The sequence below is a fragment of the Saccostrea cucullata genome, unplaced genomic scaffold, assembly GCF_032062105.1.
Source record: "Saccostrea cucullata isolate Sc308-1 unplaced genomic scaffold, CSIRO_AGI_Scuc_v1 ctg769, whole genome shotgun sequence".
In the NCBI taxonomy this organism is placed as follows: Eukaryota; Metazoa; Mollusca; class Bivalvia; order Ostreida; family Ostreidae; genus Saccostrea; species Saccostrea cuccullata.
Window position 1 is genome coordinate 328530 of NW_026935864.1, and position 13978 is coordinate 342507.

The following is a 13978-nucleotide window of genomic DNA, read 5'->3' on the forward strand; positions in this document are numbered from 1 at the left end:
ATGGCTACTGAAAAAGTTTTCCACAACTCTGGAGTGGATGAAAAACCCTTGGCTTGCAAAGATGCTGTGAGCACTGAGCTCACAAAATGATACCCTCGCCTACCATATTATAATATTGGCAAAGTTCATGTTTTGCTTTGGGAGACCTGAAATAAGTGTCCAATCAAAAAGTAAAATAGGAGGTCACAATGGCACTATGTAATAAAGAATCTGTGAACATTGTGTGGATATCATACAAGAGATAGCTACCCCAAAGCATAACAGATAGACAGACAGACAGGGTATTTTTTTAATAATACATAAAACTCAGGAAGTATTTGGAATCAGTTTTGTTGGATTACATACTAGAAGTGTACATCTATCACTGACACCAAGGAATATTGTATAGGCCAAGATAGAAAACAAATCAATACAAGAAATACTGCTGGATGATACAGATCCCCACTTCTAGTGCTTAATCTAATTGAATGGGTACTTGGAACAGTTTTATCCAACACATGCCAATAAAACATTTCTATCCAATTTACATTTATAATTATCAATTATCATGATTATTTAATACCGACAATTGCCCCATTGCCCTTTCCTGAAGCAAGCTCTATACCATAATATAAACAGGATCTATTATATATTCATTACGTAGAAACTCTTCAGGTCCCCTTGGTCATGTAGGTGATATATATGTATATATACACCTCAAGATGTTACATGATGTCTATTGTCCGAACCTCTTTTGATGCCCTTTGTGTATCCCGGATTTTTAATCAAACGTATCCTGTAACAGATGTGTTTCTGCATATACTTCCCTATATGTAGGATAAATTACACAAGTAGGACTGAACTACAACTCCGAGCATGTACGTGAATCTCCATATAAGATTAAGGAATGCAGAATTTGACCACCAAATTCAAAAGAATTTCTTGAGGTAAAAAAAATGTCCTGGGATTTTTCATGGGAATCCCTATGAGGTTCTCCCCCCGAACTGAACGGTTTCTACAAGGTATCATTGGAATACTGTTCATTATCCAGGTTATTTTTCTCTACCAATATGTTGTACACAGGAAATATCTTATTCCGAGATACCGGACAGAATCCCTGAAAGAAAGGGCAGCTGTGAATTTTGTACTTCTCCGTGAAAACACTGTAGCTGATCTCGGTGAAAACTCTGCACATCTCAGTGAAAAAACAGTTAACTTCAGTAAGGAATCTGCGAATCCCAGTAAAAAATCAGTAGCAGCTGTGAATTCTGTACTTCTCCGTGAAAACACTGTAGCTGATCTCGGTGAAAACTCTGCAAGTCGCAGTGAAAAATCAGTATCCTTCAGTGAGGAATCTGTCAGTCCCAGTAAAAAATCAGTACCTCTTAATAAGAAATTTGTACTTCATCATGCATCTGACAGTAGATTAGTACCTCCTAGGAAAGTGAGGGCAAGGTCTCATGCTTCAAAGGAATCCTTGTTGATGAAAAATGCTAAATCTGACAGGTGAGGATATACAAATAATTAACCGTGTGTTCATTGTCTTCAATGCATGTGTTTTGCATTCACTGTTTTCAGACTTTGCAATGAATCCAAACTACCGAAATTTGGTAGAATTTCCCTGAAATTTTCAATACTGGAAAAAATTAAGTTCATGTATACATATGGATACAAAATGTTGTTTCAATATTTTTTTACAGATAAACATAAATTTAATCTTTCCCCAGCTAAGATACGATAATCCTGTAGAGATAACTAAATCATTTGCAGCTAAATACACATCTGCAAAGAGTTTCATCATGTTAACATACCTATCTACTCTTTAATTCTTTTCCATTACACCCTTCAGTGTTCTTTTATATATATATTTTACCAATTTGCATTTTTTTCCTTTTTTAGACAAAACTTCACTTTCAATCCAAGAAGTTGTTCAGGATCTAAAGCAACAATTTCTTCAAACTTCCAAACTCCTTTCAAAATCTACATCTATGAGCTTCCTCCGAAATTTAACACAGACATTCAAACTGGTCTCACGCACAAACACCCTGAGTGCTACTCGTTTGAATATTGTGGAAGTGGAGACCGACTTTTTGCCATTGAACAAGGTGTTCATGTTCACGACAGCCATCAGTTCTCGCTGGAGGTTCTCATCCACCATCAGTTACGATTCAGCCCTTATCGAACACTTGATCCGAACCAGGCTGATTACTTCTACATCCCAGCCTACATAAGCCTACAGTGTCTGCTTGCCTCTTATCCCCGTGTAAAAACCACAATATCACTGATCAACGAATTGTTTAGTTACCTGAATGCCATGCCATACTTTTCTGGTGGAAAACCCCATTTTTCCACTGTGGGAAAGATTGAGAAGGAGATGTCATCTAAGGGCAGCTGTCCTTATCTCTCTCACCCTCAGACACGGAATATCACCTTCTTGTCGATCGAGAGGGAAACAAAATACTCCAGGGTCCTCCGGAAAGTCATCTCAGTGCCATACCCAAGCTACATTCACCTGACAGGAAAATCCCGTTTTCCACCGGACTTCCGCGTCATTGTCGATTTGCAGCGGAATGTCTTCATACTATTAGCAGCAGGTACCAGAAGATCCACTCCATATCGTAACATAATTCTAGACCAGTTCACCAATAAAACCACCCTGTCCTACCAAGAATTCATGAAATCTAGACAGAAGAACTTCACCCTCAATATGGTCATGTTGAAAACGAGGGAATGTGATCAAAGAGCTAAATATAGTACAATTCCCTGGATGTTACGTTCTGTCTTCTGTCTGCAGCCCCCAGGGGATTCCCCCACCCGGAAGTCCTTCTACGACTCCCTCTTAAGTGGGTGTATCCCCGTTCTATTTCCCTATCCCGACCATCCATCTGCCTGGGCATTCCAAAATCACTTCAACTTCACCGAATTCACCATCACCATTCCTTATGATTATATGCATTCTCAGAGCAATAGTGTATATGATTTCCTCTCCCAGTTATCCCCAGCATACATTTTAACTCTACAACAACAAGTCAGAAGAGTGGCACAGTGGTTCCAGTACAGTATTCCTGATGGATCCCAGACAGAACAACAGGATGCCATGACACTGATATACGAAGACCTGCAAGATGCTCTCTCAACAGGATAAACCATCAGAAATTAATTCATATCCCTAAAAAGCTAGCTCTGCATCCCTTTAAAATGTGTGTGTGTGTGTGTGTGTGTGTGTGTGTGGGGGGGGGGGGGGGAAGTAGTAATTGGGGTATACATCCATATGTCTGTATGTCCTTCTGTCTGAACCACTTGGGGTATCCATCTCTTATTAACTCCAACTCTTACACCAGAGAACAGAACTTGATGGGACTTTAACGGACTCTTTATAACACAGTGTTATTGTGCATCTTTTATTTCATGCTCTGATTAGAAATATTTGTGGATTTCCACAGCCAAAATGGAACTTATCCAATTATACTCCAGTGGGAGTTGGGGGGTGGGGGGGGGGGGAGGTTACATTGTGGGGGCTCAGTGCTCAAAGAACGATTTCTCTAGATAGTTGTAAAACACGACTTACAAGAGAATTTATTGTAGTACATGTCTATAATGATATACAACTTTAATTCTGTAGTTCCAAACAAAAAATGAACTCACCGGGACTTGAAAAACATGTACGGTGTCATCCAAAAACTTGATCCTGATATTGACGATCTTGCCCTTTCTGGGGCCCCGCGGGGACAAGGGGTCACTCATCCCCAGAGTCTGGGCTCATTCTACCTCAAACCACATATCATGTCAGCCGTACAGCATCTACAAAAAAATATAAATATAAACACTATACAGGTACCAGTAATGTGGATTTTTTAGTCCTAAATTCAGCCTAATTCTTTACCTGCATGCTGCTACTTTGTACAGGAGCTCTTGTACAGGTATATTTGATTTATAATCTCAAATTGTATGAACAATTTAAAAATCATAAACTTATGGAAAAATTGCTCAAATGATTTTTGCTGTTTTTGTCAACACTTGAAATAACCAATATAATAGATATATTCCTGCAATGTCTTATTTTTTGATAAAATGCTTTGAAAGATAATGTAACCAACAAGATGGATTATACCAATATATATTTTTTTTCTACATTGAACTTATGATATTATCACATTTCATATTCATTTATTACTTCAAACTTCTGTGATAATTGATTATATGTAAAAAAAAAAAAAAAAAAATGTCGCTGTTGAACTTCATAACAACTAGATTGACCATGGAAATTAATTATTACATGTTTTTCACATTGGTCTTTTAGCTTATCATGCTATAGCTAAGCATAGTCACCTATTGAGTATATGTAAATTGTTTCTGTGTATATAGGCAATATATTCGAAATAAAATAAAAATACAGGTATGAGTGCATTTTTTAATACTTTTGGATTAAATGCTTTGATATTATTAAAATCTCCTAGTGTAGACAAATAATATAATCTAACCAAGAACACGCGTGCAATGCCTATTTTTTTAATATATTTTGTAGAAGACCTTGATTAATCGACAATCCATAAAGTATTTCTTTATAACAAGAATATCGTCAAAAGGGAGTTCATTACTACTTTGCAGGATAAATTTTCATGTATGAACAACTTAAAAATCAATGTGGAAAAATTGCTCAAATGATTTTTGTTGTTTTTGTCCAGCCTGATTTGCACATCACATTGAACTTTTGATATGGTGACATCACAGAAAACTTCTGTGAAAAATTGGGTTGTTGGAGATGGTTGTAAAACCATGAAATAATTGCGTGTACAATGCTACATGTACATTAACTTATGTTATATGTCCCTTTTACCTTGCATGTATGACTGTGAATTTATCTGAGTTTAAATTGTTCAGACAGTTGTACACGAATCAAACTAAAATTTAATTTTCAGTGAATGTATGTATTGACAGCTACTCTAAATGATGGCCCCTATTATGCTTCTTGACTTTAATTTATAATACATGATGTATAATAAAATTCATTTTATGTTTGAAAGCTGTCAATAAAATTCGGTAATCTTGCAAGCAGAGATATATCTGAAATTTTCTTTGCATTTTGTTACTCTAGAAATAGGAGTGTAAAACTTTCCTACAATCATATTCTAGTCTAAGAGATCTATACACATCTGCATGGTCCATACAGGAATCAAGTTACATTATAAACATACAAGACCGAATAACCCTCAAATATTATATGGGTCCAACATCATAGATTTAATACATTTTAATCCATGGACATAACATGTATTAGAGTCTAATATCACATATTTGTATTTAACTGATACATAAATCTTGCTTCAATACTTATGAACTCATACTATTAGACAAACTTCAGTATCACATACCTTGTGTATTACATTGACGTACCCAATAAAGAGGGTAACACTGATAAGAAATCAGCATTTTAACAAGATAAACTTACAGCGGCTTCATTGCATTAAGTCTGGTCTGGTGGTGATTCACAGAGTGTGTGTCAATAAAATACCTGGTATAGCTGTGATTTCAATTTTAAGGAAATTATGCACCCTGTTCAAACAGCCCTCTCTTATCTTTTTGCAGTTTTATAATTTCACATTCATAAACTCTTTATCAAGAAGAGAATTATTTGGAGACTTATGATAAATGGTTCATTAAGCGATATAATAAAAATATTCTACCAAGTCTGATTTCAAGCTCACTGTACAAATAAAAACAAGGGATAAATTGTGACCAATGGTGACTAACTGCTCTATGATACACTCTGAATTATCTCCCTCCTTCAACACTTAATTACCCTCTTAACCTCAGAGGCTTGTATGAACAAAACATTCATCTGACCTCTGCATCATGATCATGCTCATGTCCTTACAACTGATGTACTTTTACGACTACTACAGGGTATGCCTAAAACTACATATATATTTCTGTGAAAAAATAGTGGCTTTGTTTTTAATCAGCCTGCACTTCTCCAAAATCACCACTGTTTGCCTGTCAAGAGAAAATGAAAGAGGTACTTCACACCAAATATCCATATCATCATTCTAAACTTGTATATTGTCATTCCACCCTACTCTCTGGGGACTGAACTGTTAGCAAGTCCCTGGCATCAAAGACCTACAGTCTCTTTCCAAAAACTGGCACTTGATCAGAAAACCATCACTGGGGACCTCTGGTCCGTCTTTCAAGTGTCACCGACAGTCCCCCAAGTCTAACGGTGCCGGAGCACAAATTAGATTACCATACGATAAGATTGGAAATTCCTGTCACTTCCCGGAGATGAATAGCCATTTACTGGTGTGAACAAAAATATTGATATATCCATAACCCTGTCTATGAGATGCAGGCATTCCATTGTGAGTGTAATAAACGAGTTGGCAAATAAGCAAAAAGCCAATACTTTCCCCTTCTATCCCCAAAACCTAAAAACACAAAGGATGGACTTAACAAACAGTAAAAGTATTGACATCATTACCAACAGAGAATAGAAGAAAATTAATACCTCTAATAGTATAGAGAATGTGATCTCCAAATGATATGTTCGGTTGCTCTGAAACACAAAACCTGTACATTCAATTCCACATAGTATATGAGCTGTAAACTCAAATTTTAAAAGCTCAACATTCTGTCAATTTACCATGAAGTATATGTCCAATGTTCCACACTACATCAGTTGTCTGCTGCATTATATGCAGTAAAATGTGTACTTCAATCAAGTCTTTGATCTATTTCATTCAAAACCAAGTCTTATATCATAGAACATGTAGAAAACTGTGAATCTATGCAAGGGTTCTGTATTGTATCAAAATACAATATTAAAGAAGTTATAAATCGATAGTCATACTGACTTGATAGGTTTCAATATAGCTCCCAACATCTTATTTCACATCATTCAAGAGTAAAACATACTATATAAAGTCCAAAAAACAGTGCAATAGAATGTGAAATCTCACCTGCATGTGTGACCAATCATGCGTAACCTGCCCACTTCCTACAAAAAATTCCAACCTCTCTGGCACTCACCCTCTCTCTCTCCAACATATGCCACACAAAGGGGCCTCCAAATAAACAATATCCGACACAGATGGTTCAAAACTAAAACACCGTATAGATCTCCTCAATGCTATCTGGGCATCAAATCTATCTGATCCACTGCAAAGTTCCAAAAAATTCAATATTTTAGTTATATTGAATGTGTGCATCCACGTTTTAGATTTATGATACCGGGTTAATACCGATCCTATCTGCCGACCTATGACCCAGATGTACCGATGCTACGATACACTCAGAATCGGATCAATGCCTAACTGAATTATAATGCAGTTATGTTCGTCCAAAATATAAAAATTCTGCATTCTATTTCAAACACCTAGGTCTATCTGAAATAATGGGTTTTTCTTTCTTAAGTAAACTTAAGGGACGGCTTGTGCTAGAAAAACAAACATGATAACATGAGAGGAAAATCTTTGTTGGTTAAAAAAAAATGTATGTTCAACAAATTAGATCTTGTATTGTGTTTCTATAAACTACCTTTGTGAATAAAAAAGGAATTCGTGGAAAAAAAATTTTTGTTTGCCGATTTCACAGATCAGTGATCTAACCAGAGGGCTTGATTGTATAGAAGGCAATGTACATTATCATTATCAATGCTTTGATTACCGATCTACCAGACATAAAAAAAAACTGAAATCAACAATTTTCAGCCCTATTCTATATCAGCCTTGGGCACATGCTTGAATATTTTTATATGTTTCATATCAAATGTGTAAGTACTGAAAAACATACACATTTTTTATCTTGCTTTCATTTTACTTTTCAAAATTTACAAAATAACAATAATTTGTTAGAAAACAGGAATCTTGCATTTTTTGATACCTTGCCATTTAAAACATGAATTTTGGATTGTTTTAGCTATATGCAAAAAGTAACTCTTGAAATGAAAAGAAACTAGACCTGGTAATACCACTTAATAAGTTCCACTTAATTACATCTCGGCTTTCTATTCAAAAATTATCTGTCATGTTCATAAATCACTCTCGAGTTGCATAATCTGAAATTGGAAAACACAAGTTTTCTTTGGCCAAGTGCAAGTCATTTTGAAAACGATAAGTCGTCGAGCACAAATAGCTCTCACTCTCCATGAGAAGAGTTTGGATCGATACTCCTTGACGAATTCATTCAATAAGGGCTTGTCAATGGCTCTACATGGAGCAGGTTGTTACAGAACTATACAGATAAACACACAGACATGACTGAACAATTTGTAAACATGGTCAATATATTGATCACTCTTTTTGTCTTGGTATAAAGAGCTAAAACGTTTAAGACACTTGTCAAAAAATATTCATATCAATAGTGTTTTTAAAAACTAACAGAACACATAATCAACATGTCAATTGAATTTCCTAACACATGTAGAAAGGAGAGGAGAACAAAAAATTGTGACTGCAGATGCTGTCCTGTAGTTTGAAATAATTTAATTTCGGTTGTAACGCTGTATTTGATTGGATAAAAAATTATTTTATATCATAAAAACAAAATCAAAAACTATATTTGTTACATTCAAATTTCATACAAATTGAAGTCATTCTAACAAATCTTTTTTTTTACATCAAATGAATGAAAATTAAAATCAAAAGATGGGATGAAATCCATCAAATTGGAAAGTGGGGATAATTACACAAAACTGCATCTGTTAATACTGTTACATACAGAATGTTACAGCTATGATAAATTCATAACCTTTGATATAAAATGGCTTATAGCACACAGGTGCACTAAACTGGCACCTTGTTTGAGGATAAGCATGGTTTATTAAGATTACGGCAAGTCACATTGTGCAGGGTAATCCATAATTCAACTCTAAATGGTGTATTCAAAATAACAGTTCTAAACTTAGACCTTAGACCAGGAGAGTTTTAGCTGTACATTCATGATGACAGTCATGAATAATGAGGAACTTGGATGAAAGCACAACATCTAGTACAATCAAAAACAGGTGCATATGCACTCCATGTATACTTAATACTATGCATTTATTGTTCATAGATGCATGCCCAAACAAGCTAGCTAGGACATTAAAGTATTGAATTATAATCAAAGTATGATTCTACACAAATGATATTCAATATTTTTCTCAACTATGCAACTTCTGGCTCAAATAGACCATGAAAATAGTCAAAATATGATGTGGTAAATCCACTTGCAAATATTTACAAAATAATTAACAAATTAATTTTTGAGAAAAAAAACTTAATAGTCTATTTCTATGAGAAATTCACATAGTATTACAATTTTCAAAATACCTTTCAGAAAAATGTTCACACGATTAAGAAAACTTTTTCTCTTTCCCTAATGATTACAGCTATTTCAGTGCATTTTTCCCTTCAATATGGTCCCTTTCTCTGGGACCCAATACCCATTATCTGATTAGATCATTCATAGATTCAGCCACAGAAGTTAATGACTGTGTATTGTGAGACAACAATGGTCTAAAACTGCAGACACCTCACCAAGACTAACTAGCTATAGCACACACTGCTCCGTAAACATCATGTGCAGATAAAAGGCTTTGAAAAGTTGCAGAAATGATCAATAATTTAAACGTTGACCAGGTATCGTAACATTTGAGATAATTTTTGTATAGACTTCCATATCATACACACACACAAAATATATGTATCTAATATAAGATTTAGCAGAAATAACAACCTGTTTTTCTAGCATTTAATAGAATAAACTTAAACACTACAAATTACTTTGTTGCCTCTGCCAAACAATTAAACTTTTGGCTAACCCCAATAAACAAATAATGTAGAAAAAACCTTAACTATAGAGATACACTTCATGTCTTCAATTGTCTTGATAAAAATGCACCATGCAGATAATTTTTTTTTTGGAGGGAGTAATACAGCTTAATAGGTCTACATCTAATGATCTGAATGAAATCGACATTTCTTGGTCCACTTGTTCACAGCTATATATCTACAAGCATCAACAGTTTTTCCACTTGAGTGACCACAGCAGCTACTGAGGGGATTAAGAGGATTGTAACAGCCTGAAGTAAACAGTTATCATGGCAAAGGGGCGGGCACCAGCTTAGTCACAGCATACCAAGTGTGTGTGTGTACCAAATCTGTCGCACAATTAATGTGTGCATCAACCATCAATCTGGAGATTCAATATTTCTGGACACCCAATTTCTCCAAAGCATATTTTTTGGAGTAAAAACAATCTCAGACTCTCTCTCTCTCTCTCTCTCTCTCTCTCTCTCTCTCTCTCTCTCTCTGGGAATCCTCCCTTAGTCCCTACCCCTGGGAAATTACATATTCTCTACAGAGAAGTTGTACATTTGTAACCCTTGCTTTAATTTACAGTGAACATGCTAGTGCACTTGTCTTTAAAAAATTGTACTCATTTTTTGTATTTTATCCACAAAATGTTCAGGTTCACAGATCTGTTCAGCGAGAATATCATTCAGCAGTCTAAAGCTGGTGCATTTAGGAAGTAATTATAGACAAAGTAATTATACTCAAGGAAAATATTACAATTTTGCTCTTGTTGAGTGAGCTATAAACCTACCCAATTAGTGAATCACACTTAAAAGCACAGAATGTAGCCACCTCATGCTCATAAACAATTTTTTTCTTACTACTATAGAACTATTACACACATAACTGGTACACAAACTTGGGCAGTAACATAATTTATCACCTAATTCTCTCCCACTCCCAACATACTTTAAATTTCCCCAAGGACAAACCATGATGTTGTTTTAATTGCTCTACCATTATCCACCATAAAAAGCCTATCATAAATTTTACATAGTAAACGTAATTACAGAGAATAACCTTTATGTTGCTAATAATGCTGCTCTACATGTAATCATTTACTGTTCAAAGTATGAACATGAAAACAGAGGAATTTGAGGCTGTAGAAATAAGAATCCCACTTCAGACTAGAAAACCAAATTCTGTAGAAGGAAATAAATGTACTGAATTTGTTCAAGTTAGCAGAAATTACAAGTAAAGGGGTTGTTCAAGTTAGCAGTAAATACGAGTAATTAAAAGAAGTTGTTCAAGTTTATGGCAGTAAATACAAATAAAGTTGTTGTTCAATAGTTGATAGTACCGTATAATCCCTATTAACCACCCCAGGCGCTTAGAAAATTGTGAAAAGGGGGAGGTTATTTTGGTATTCTCTTCCTAAAATTTATTGTCATAATCTAATTTCAAAAAATCTGTTGAAAAAAAAAATAAATTCAAAAAAACACTAAAATATGTCTAACTTTACTTTAAGTGAAGATACCAGTAATCCATCCATATTATGCTAAATGATTAATTTTCCACCAAGAAATTGGATTATAGAAAGTTTCATTTTCACTTTCTTCTAATCTTGGCAGACTTTTGATACGATTCTAGATGATTTTAATCACCATACAGGGGGGGGGGGCTTATTTCCTGACAATTAAAAAAAGACCTAGAGGGGCGCTTATAGGGGCAGGGGCGGTTAATAGGGATTATACGGTATATTGCAAATTGTCAACTTCTAAATCTTCCCCAGAAATCAGAAGCATACATAGAACTAAACATGCTGAAATCAGTGTCTGTTCCAATTTTCTCTCTGTCCCTTGATTTTATTTTTCCTGACACAACTGTGAATGGCCTGTAAATAATTAATTTATTTTAAAATCTCAAACAAGCTGCTGGCAGAGAGAGAGAGAGAGAGAGAGAGAGAGAGAGAGAGAGAGGTCAAAATCCCACACACACTTCTGAGTCACTTGACTTATGTTACAACCACATCTAAACTAAACCCCCTCTTGTCAGAAGAGGTTGAGTTCCGCCATACTATACACAGTGGTTTTCTCCTCCTGGCTACAGTAGACCACTAGTCTAAGCATCTACTGTGCTGCTAAACACTTCTAAAACTGACAGAGCTACTTATGAACAACTAAGTGGCTTCTCATAAACAACAAATTATTTTGCACCAGTACTCAATGATACAGAAAAATAGAAACCTTTTTGAAAAACCATTTTGTCAAATTAGATAAAATGTGACATTTCATACAAGCAAAGAAACCAAAGCATCACTGCAGCAAGGGTTTTCTTATGAGTTTTGAATGCATTTAAGCTTTTAAATTAACATGTTATTAACATGATTAAGCACACATTCATGCTTCATTAAAATATTTATACTCCTTATAAATGATAGTGGGCATGACATGAGAGTTTAAAACAGCTATTTTAAGACAGGACTATCTGACTTTTGCAACATCTTCCTCTTATCATGAAAAATTTCTTATACAACTGTGTTTATACCAGGAAAATATTATATCAACATATATTAAACCAGAAAACTCTGAAGAATATGCATGAATTCTTGCATTATCAATATTTTTTATTGCAATTTTACAACAATATTTATCATCTTTAAAAAGGCACAACTCTCTAATGTCAATATTTCTAGAGCAGATACAGATTATCAACAGTTACACAAATAAAAACATTACCTGACCCAACAAAACATAGTTTTATTAAATACACAATCGACATTCGGAGAATATATTTGTTTATATCCATTTGTTTGACCATACCCTGAGGTATGTTTTAGACAGTGCAGTATTATGAATGATGTGCATCAATGACCATTTAGCGTAAAAGTACCGGTCAGGCACTCTCACAGACTCCCACTTACCCACCCCCTTTACCTGACATCTTCACAAGGACATCCTTAAAATCCCCATTTAAAGGGTGAAGACACACCTTTTAAACATGTTAAAGAAGACTTCAAGAGTGAATCACCATGCATACTAAGTATAAAAAAGTATAATAGTGTCTTGCAGTCCAACGCAATCACTGGCTGGATTCTTCATTTTTAGCCAGTTATTCACAATTCCTGTAATGTTATACAACCCAATTTTTGGTCTTAAATGGATGGTAAAATAATGATTACCATATCGATAATCATCGAAATTTCTAAACTACACTAAAAAACACTGTTATCCCCAAAATACAATAATGTAGGGACACAGTAGTAGCTCTCAGCCTACAGAAACGAGTTACCGACCTAAAAATATAATAATCTGATAGATACTTACCACAATGACTGATGTTATACTAAAATCTTTAGTTCTTAAGTAATATCCCTTGATTAAAGTTAATAATTAAGATAATTTTTATCACTTTTCGCACAAAATCCGACATGAGAGACACGCTGTTGAAGTTTGACCTTTGCCTTAAAAAATTTGGTCGGAACTCCCTACGGGAAAAACATAAAATAAAAGGTTTAAAAGTATTGACACTCTAACATAAGAGTAAAAATCAATGATAAAAAACAAAATAATTTTATTCAAACTCACTAAGTACACAAATTTTATTTAAATGTCCTACTTGCTTCAAAGCTTGCAGGTAAATATGCATTTAACGACAATTAATGGAACAGCCAAATTGCGAGCTATTTTACGGACTAGAGACGCAGATTCGTAAGCGATACAGGGTATATCGAAATTTTTTCCGCACCAGTTCACCTGCCAGACCAAATATTAACACAATGGACTGATATATAATACTGTATGATAAATGACAACGATAAAAAATGTATATACTAAAGCATGAGAAAAGGATGGACCCCCCCCCTGGTGAACATATATGTTTGAAATGGGTATGAAATGTGAGAGATTTGAGGCAGCAATAGAAGTTTTTCACTCAATAACCATGGAAAAAAATTTTTTGGGGCTGGTATATGATGCTGTACGATAAATGACAACAATTTTACCCTATGTTTAATTGTGTATTAAAATATATCTAAATAAATTTTCTTTAGGTCGAAAAGTTCGAAAGTACAGGGACCTATATATTAGGTCCCTGTCCATACCCCCCCCCCCTGAAATGTATAAAATGGGTATGAAATGTGAGAGATTTGAGGCAGCAATAGTTTTTCAAAAGTCTATTGAAACACAGATAATTATGTCCATCTCACTAAAATGAAACTTAAAATG

General features: G+C 34.7%; 1 protein-coding gene across 1 annotated transcript; it reads left to right on the top strand.

Annotated features, from left to right (window-relative positions):
* On the top strand, window positions 1-3139 carry LOC134244078 (uncharacterized). The gene is made up of 3 exons (XM_062726353.1): window positions 1-66; window positions 1031-1485; window positions 1873-3139. Exons 1-3 carry the CDS (start codon window positions 1-3, stop codon window positions 3122-3124), a joined length of 1773 nt encoding a protein of 590 aa, XP_062582337.1. The 3' UTR covers window positions 3125-3139.
* Window positions 3140-13978: the final 10839 nt, after the last annotated feature.